We start from the raw sequence: 8,554 nt of genomic DNA, 5'->3' as shown, positions 1-8,554 counted from the left end.
ATGTAGAAAAGCATTTGATAAAATTTCATATTCTTTCATAATAAAATTCTCATCCAGTTAGGTATAGGAGGAATGTACCTCAACACAACAAAGGACACGTAACACAAGCCCACAGTTAACATCATACCCAATGGGGAAAAGACGAAAACATTACTGCTAAGATTAGGAATGAGATAAAGAAACCCACTCCTACTTCTATTCAATGTAGTACTTGAAATCTCAACCATAGCAATTAAGCAAGGAAAAGAAATAAGACATTCAAGGCAGAAAGGAAGAAGTTAAACTGTTTCTGTTTGCAGATGATATGATCTTATATTTAGAAAACTCTAATGAGCCACCAAAAAAGCCATTAGAACTAATAAATTCAGGATTTTGATGGATCTTTATTTTACTTATTTTCTTATATTCGGTGCCAAGAATCAAACCCAGTGCCTCACACATGCCGGGCAAGCGCTCCACCATTGAGTCACAACCCCAGCCCTAAATTCAGACTTTTGTAGGTTCAAAAATCACACAAAAAAATTAGTACTATTTCTATACACTAAAAATGAACAACCCAAACATGAAAATGGAAAACAATTCCATTTATAATTGCATCCCAAAAGAACTTAACAGTAAATTTAACAAAGCAAAAAAAAATCTGTAAATGGAAAACTATACAGTGTTGATAAAATAAATTGAGGAAGGTCCAAATAAATGGAAATGTATGCACGTTCATGGATTAGAAGAATTAATATTGTAAAAATATCCATACTCCCCAAAGTTATATCCAGATTCAATACAATGCTTATAAAAATTCCAAAGAATATTTTTAATAGAAATAGAAAAAGAAAGCATTCTAAAATTCACATGGTACCATAAAATATGGATGGTCAAAGCAATCTTGAATAAGAAGAACCAGGTTGGAGGCATCACACAACCTGGTGTAGTTTGGATGAAGTCCCCCAAAGGGCTGTATGTTAAAAGAGTGGGCGGCAGGGTGGCCCTACTGGAAGGTGTGTACAGTAGAACCCTTAGGAGGTAGGCCTGAAGAGAAGTCCTTTAGGACATTAGGAGATGATAAGTAGGGGCAACGATGGATACATTAAAAGCCTAATTTAATCAGTTCACTATGTGTATGTGTATCAGAACATTGTGTTCATAAACATAAAAAGTTTTCCATTCATCAATTAAAACAAATAAATAAATACATTAATGAAAAGACCTAGCTTCAATAAATAAATATATACGTATGGAGTGGAAGATGAATGATTCTCTTTTCTTGAATCCTAATCCTTAACTACCCTGATCGTCTTTTCCTTCATTTTTCTATCTGGTTAGATAACTTTCTCTTCCTTAATTGGTCGATATTAAGATTAATCAGTCACTATTCATTGTGACTATTTTTTAAAAGACCTAAGTTCAATATTCTCAGCTTAAGAAACAAGCGATCCAAATCATTTTCTGCTTCCTTTCAATTCCCAAGCATATGCATACATGACTTGCCTTCTGTTGAATGTATGAACCAATATTCTTTTTTATTTGTATGTGCCCTTCTGTAGAAAAAAGTCTTACATCTTTATATTTCAACATTCCATATCAGAATAAGTTTCTTAAAACTTCTTTTTAAGAGGAAAAGTCCCATGCCTAATATCTTTCTCCTGGAGGAAGATGATAGGCTTCTTTTCTTGACTTTTTTTTTAAGTGCACATTACCTATACAAAATAATGGGTTTCATTGTGGCATATTTGTACATGAATGTCACATACCTGGATCATATCTCCCTCAATTACCCTCCCTCACCCTACTTTCCTCCTCTCCCTGAGTCCCTTCCTCTTATCTAATCATCTCCCTTCAAAATAGTAGGTTTCTGTGAAAAGAAACTGAATATAAATTGAGAGGTATGATTAACCACAGCAATCATATTAGCAACAATATGGTCAACCATATTGACCATATTTAAATGCAATTGAGTTCCAAAACAAATGCAAGTGCTATAGATTTACATGCAGATTTTGGTACCAAACTGTGATTAACTAATCTATCTAACAGGAAATTTCTAAGCAAAATATAGAGAGGCTTCAGGGCTATTTTTAACTGATTATGTTGAGATAATGGAACCAAGAAATGACCTAAAGGTAGAATTGAATCAATATCTTATTAGTTGTAAAACTTTGAACAACATTTCTCTGAATTTCTGTTTCCTATTCTGCAAGGGGAGAATTTTGGAGAATTGGTGAGTCAACACACAAAAAAGTGTGAAGTACGGTGCTTAGCACACAGTAGGAGCTCAGTAAACTCTCATTGACTGAGCATATTTCAGGTTAAGCAGGTTCTAAGCAGGAATGGAAGAGGGTTAGTACATATGGGCAACCTCACTTCTTCAGCAGAGTAAGTGTTTATCCTGTTTTTACATTCCATTGCTCTCCTGAGCTTGGTGATGTACTACCAGAAGATATCTTGATTAGCCTTGGGGGATCAGAGAACCTGGCCAAAGAGATGAAGTTTAATAAGCATTGCCTTTGGAGCATTTATATGAGTTTGTGTTATAGACAACCCCAGAGAGCAATTAACCACAAAGCTGTGAAGTTTGGGAAATACATTTCTTTCTGTTTTGTAAAGACCCTCCAGGGCAAATGCAATGAAACATCTCCAAGGAGAAAGGGAAAAACTATCCTCTCCCACATTCACCTCCTACCCCAGTTTCAACACACTCTTCCAAAACTGGACCCAAAGGTACATATTAGTGGATACCAAACATGGTGGCCCCTTCCCCTCTTTGTATATCTTTGCCCTCCCTTACTCCACCCACAAGCATGTTTTCTATGCACCATGTAGATGTTTCGATTCTTGACACACCGTCCTCAACTTCCCTCTCCAAACTCACTCCACTGTGTCAATTGAAAGCAGCCATTGAAGTCTAGTTAAACTCTCCAAAGCAAGACAACTCAAGGCAAGTGTCAGCGGCAGGTAGGCAGAACAGGAGGAAGAAGGTAGGTGCAGTCTTTCATCTCCTTCTCTTTGTCTTTCTGCCCAGATTTCTCTCACTTACAGAGCACCCCAGATCTACAAGTCCAAACAGTACTTTGGCTTATGGTTTTTCTCCTAGGTCTTTAAATTCTATCTGCCTTTCCTCACATTTAACCTAAACTGTTGTGTGTGGAGGGGTTGGGGTGCTCTTTTAGGAATACACTTTACTTTGTAGAGACGTTATGGGTTCCCAGCAATGACGAGTAGAAGGCAGAGATTTCCCATATATCCCATTAATTTCCTCCCTACTATTGATATCCTTACCCTAGAGTGTTACATCTGCTACAATTGATGAATCTACATCATAGATTCTTTATTTTATTCTGAATTTCAATTTTGCATTGGATCAAAGAAAGCTCAAATGTGAGAAAAATAAAAGCAAAATTAACAAGAGTTATATCACTCAAAGTGCATAGTCCACATTATGCCCCTTCTTGGCCATGGACATGTCCTGGGTTAGGACAATAGTATACTGGCACGCATCCTCTACTACAGTTCTATACAGAAGCGTTTCAGTGCCCTCAACCTTGTGTGCTCTGCCCATTTATCCCTCCCCCTAGGCCTTAACTATCACTGATCTTTTTAATGTTCCCAAACTTTTGCCTTTTTCAGAATGTCACAAACTTGGAATTATGTATTATGTCATATTTTCCTACAGGTTTCTTTCACTTAGCAATATACCTAAAGGTCCCTTCGTAGCTTTTCATGGCTAGATAACTCATTTCTTATTAAGTGCCAGACTTTTCAAAATGTCTGATGTATATGTTTTTTATTTTCAAGGGTTCCCAAATATTTGTGTTCTTAAGTACGATATTGGAAAATTGAATTTACAGGCTATTCTTGCAAAATCTTAAAAAAACCCATGTTATTTTTGTTTTTATTTTTCTCACATTTGAGCTTTCTTTGATCCAATGCAAAATTGAAATTCGGAATAACATAGAGAAATTCAATGTGTAATTAGTTTCTCTAATCTGTCTCAGACAATTCTCAAATAATTCTGTTCATTGAATAATTTTCCTATTAACTAATATGCACATATAAGCTGATCAGTGTTCTATATCACGTCTTTACTGAGCACAATTACAAAGAGAGCAAAAAGAAACACATGTTCTCTTCAACTCGTAATCAGTTGAGTATTGAATATTTAGTAGCATTTTTAAGTCTTCAGAAAATCCTGAGCTGAATCGCTAATTTTATTAATACACAAGTTGTTCATTAAAAATTCTGTGAAAAACAAACCCAGTATGTCATTGAATGCTAAGGTGAAACAAATATAAAAACAGTCTTTTCAAAAACCAAGTGTATTCCAAAGAGGGAAATGTTGTCTCACAACAATTTGAGAAAGATTGCCAAGTTAGCATTAAAGAGTCTGATTCTAGCACGGCAGCTCAATTTTAATTCTGCTTTACTGCTGCTTTGATGGGTTTCTGAAATCTGTTTGAGCTCTTGCAATTAGGAAGAGGATTAAGAGGGAATGAAATTTCAGAAGGAACCTCTATGCCCTTGAACACAGCCACAATTATTAGGACATAGTCTGAAAAAGTAATTTGGAAGGGCTACCATCCAGACTGAGTTCATACAGGAGATTTCCTAAACACTGCAGAAATCTCTAACCTCTCGAATCCTTCTTCTCTTTTCTGATGGATGCTTTGAATCTTGCCATCTGAATCTTAATTCCTGGATTAAAGCATTGGCCCCCTTTGGACTCTCCCCACATGGAGAGAGACTCCTTCCGTTTCGTCAGTCATCTGTACATTTAGATGAAAGAAAGTCCTGCAAGACAAGCCCGTGAGGACCCCAGGTCTCTATGGTGGTAGGGGAGGATGCCCAGATCAGGACCCACAGGGAAATCACAGAACACTGCCAACTCCACAGTTTGATTGAAGTTCACCTCGCCATCAATCTGTGTTTTTCTCCATTGCCAGCTTGATCCGTTAAGTTTAAGCCAGGCAAATTTGATTATAAGCTTAACACTTTCTTGTAGATATTTAATGGAACTGACTCATAAATGAACTCTACCAGTCTCCATCAACTATTGAGTATCTTCTATGTGCAAGATGCTGTGCTAGAGGCTTAATTTTACTGTATTCTTGAATAATCACATAACATTCAAGGTTAGCATTATTTGCAAAGATGCAGTTACAGCATCTGTGAATTCATTGAGGTCACTAGGTCTCTCAGACTCTGCCTCTTCAATTGTGTGAAATGGGCCTGGTTGATTTGCCTATATGTTGCTATAACAGAATACCTGAGGCTGAGTAATGTATAACAAAAATAGGTTTTTTCAGTTCACAGTTCCAGAGGCTTTAAATCCAGGATCGGCTACCTACATATGGTAAGGGCCTCAGGCTCCTTCATATTGTGGAGGGGAAAAGTGAAAGGTGCAAGCCTGCATGGAAGAGAGGGAAGGACAAAGGAGAGGACTACTTTATAACAGCCCACTTTTGCCAGAACCCATCCTGTCCTATGGGAACTAATTCCGTCTCACCTCCAACACTGCTGCACTGACCACCACATTTTAACAAATTTTGGTGAGGAAAAAACACATTCAAACCATGACAGGACTTTAAAGAGTCCATCCTCAAACCTAACTGAGCCTCCTTGAGGTTACTTACAGGAGTGAAGGGAAGGGCTGGGGAGATAGCTCAGTTGGTAGAGTGCTTGCCTTGAAAGCTCAAGGCCCTGGGTTCAATCCCCAGCACCGCCAAAAAAAAAGAGTGAAGAGAATCTCTTTTCTCTCTTCACATGCCTGTAATCTAACCCCAGTGACATGGGAAGCTGAGGAGGCAGGAGGATCACAAGTCCAAGGCCAGCGAGGGCAACATGCTGAGGTCTTCAGTAACTTAGTGAGACCCTGGCTCAAAATAAAAAGGACTGGGAATGTAGCTCAGTGGCAAAGGGCCCCTGGGTTCAATCCCCAGTACAAAAAAAAAAAAAAAATCTTTGATCCTCCAACTCCCAGATCACTGAATTCCTCAAGCACACTCCAAACCCCTCTTACAATCCTGCAGAGTGCATCACTGAATTCTTATTTCTATAAGATAAGCACGCTTCCACCTACAACACGAGGAGGAAGTATTTCCAACATAAGGGTCAGTTCTCTAAATAATTCTTTAAGGAGTAATTGCTGCCAAAAATTATCAGAGTCCCAATGTTATTCAACAGTTTATCTCAACACCCAAGAGCATTCACACGCTGTCCTAAATAATCTCAAACTCTGTGTAGCAGTCCCTGTTTTGGCTCTTTTACGGGTGGGGGAGTTGAAGCTCAGTGAGGCTACAGGAATGGCCAGCATCCCAGTGTTGACTAGTGGTGGACGGTTCCGGGTGTTCCAGGTGAGCTCCTATGTGTCAGGCATTCTGCATGCGTTGTCTTATTCGGTTCTTAAAATGAATCTGGAAGCAATTACTAACATCCAGTTTAAAGAGAAAAACATGAAGCAAGAGATATTAGGTATTGATCTGGGAATGTAGCTCAGTGGTACGGCCTGAGGCCCTGGGTGTAATCCTTAGTATCTCTGCCCTCCCTGTCATATATTGTACTTGTTTTTTGATACAATTTGTGGTGTAGATTGTCCTTAGTCCGGGTCCACATCTTGCCCCTGTGGTCCATGGGAAACATGTCCATGACCCAGGCCTGGAACAGCTCATCCGTGACCACGTTCATCCTTCTGGGGTTCACAGACCATCCAGATCTCCAAGGCTTCCTCTACGTCACTTTCCTGACCATCTATCTCGTGACCCTGGCCTGGAACCTGGCCCTCATCTTTCTGATCAGAGGTGACACGCGTCTGCACACACCCATGTACTTCTTCCTCAGCAACCTGTCCTTCATTGACATCTGCTACTCTTCCACTGTGGCTCCCAAGATGCTCACTGACTTCTTCCAGGAGCGGAAGACCATCTCTTTCCTGGGTTGTGCTGCTCAGTTTTTTTTCTTTGTTGGCCTGGGTCTAACCGAGTGCTTTCTCCTGACGGCTATGGCATATGACCGATTCGCAGCCATCTCCAGCCCACTTCTCTACACCGCCATCATGTCCCGGGGCCTCTGCGCACGCATGGTGGTCGGGGCATATACGGGTGGCTTCCTGAGCTCCCTGATTCAAGCCTGCTCCATATTTCAGCTCCACTTCTGTGGACCAAATGTCATCAACCACTTCTTCTGTGACCTCCCACCAATCCTGGCTCTCTCTTGCTCCAACACCTTTCTCACTCAGGTGGTGAATTTCCTCGTGGTGGTTGCTGTTGGAGGAACATCCTTTCTCATCCTCTTGATCTCCTACAGTTACATAGTATCAGCTGTCTTGAAGATCCGCTCAGCAGAAGGCCGATGGAAAGCCTTCCACACCTGTGCCTCGCACCTGGTGGTGGTGACGCTGTTGTTCGGGACAGCCCTGTTCATGTACCTGCGACCCAGTTCCAGCTACTCCCTTGGCAGGGACAAGGTGGTGTCTGTGTTTTACTCCCTGGTGATCCCCATGCTGAACCCTCTCATTTACAGTTTGAGGAACAAAGAGATCAAGGATGCACTGTGGAAGGTGATGGGGAAGAAGAAAGTATTTTCCTAGGTCCTGAATGGAAACATATTTCCCCACAAGCTGGAGACTTTTATGATCCATGGTACCTCCTCCGCCTCGGCCTTAGGCCCCTCCCACTGGATCGCAGTTGGTCACAATTTGTGGCCAAAGGGAAAAATTAATTTCTTCAGAGAATAATAATAACAGAATAGACTATTGTTATAATAATCACAACTAGGCTTTATCGGACACTTAATATATACCAAGCAGAAAAGTCATTAATCAAATATTCATGGCAATGCTACCATACCCATTGCACTATCCTATGTCACAAAGTGAGGAAGCAAGGTCTCAGCAAGAACACCGACTTGCTCAGCATCACACAGCGGGACACAACTCCAATCCAGCTCAGGTCTTCCTGACTCCAGAGACCATGCTCTGCCTAAATGCAGCTCTCCATGTTCAACATATAACAGCCCTAAATGTGTACTAGTGTATAATTCTTTCTTTTTTTAATTTTTATTTATTTTTTTCTTTCTTTTTTAATTTATTTTTATTGTAAACAAATGGGATACATGGTGTTTCTGTTTGTACATGGAGTAACAGCATCCATTTGCATAATCGTACATAGGGTAATGATGTTTGATTCACTCTGTTATTTTTCCTCCCCCCCACCCCTCCCACCCCTCTTATCCCTCTGTACAGTCCCTCCTTCCTCCATTCTTGCCCCCCTCCCACCCCCCATTATGCGTCATCATCCACTTATCAGTGAGATCATTCATCTTTTGGTTTTTTGAGATTGGCTTATCTCACTTAGCATGATATTCTCCAATTTCATCCATTTGCCTGCAAATGCCATAATTTTATTATTCTTTATAGCTGAGTAATATTCCAGTGTGTGTGTGTGTGTGTGTGTGTGTATCAGTTTCTTTATCCATTCATCAACTGAAGGGCATCTAGGTTGGTTCCACAATCTAGCTATTGTGAATTGAGCAGCTATGAACATTGATGTGGCTGTATCTCTGTAGT

General features: G+C 40.1%; 1 protein-coding gene across 1 annotated transcript; it reads left to right on the top strand.

Moving 5' to 3' along the window:
• Positions 1-6,619: 6,619 nt before the first annotated feature.
• On the top strand, positions 6,620-7,576 carry LOC306638921 (olfactory receptor 5A1; the record flags this gene model as incomplete). Its single annotated transcript, XM_079102375.1, has 1 exon — positions 6,620-7,576. The coding sequence occupies one exon, from the start codon at positions 6,620-6,622 to the stop codon at positions 7,574-7,576; it is 957 nt and encodes a 318-aa protein (XP_078958501.1).
• Positions 7,577-8,554: the final 978 nt, after the last annotated feature.

Source organism: Sciurus vulgaris, assembly GCF_902686455.1.
Source record: "Sciurus vulgaris genome assembly, chromosome: 11".
Classification (NCBI taxonomy): Eukaryota; Metazoa; Chordata; class Mammalia; order Rodentia; family Sciuridae; genus Sciurus; species Sciurus vulgaris.
This window is presented reverse-complemented; position numbering and strand designations above follow the sequence as displayed.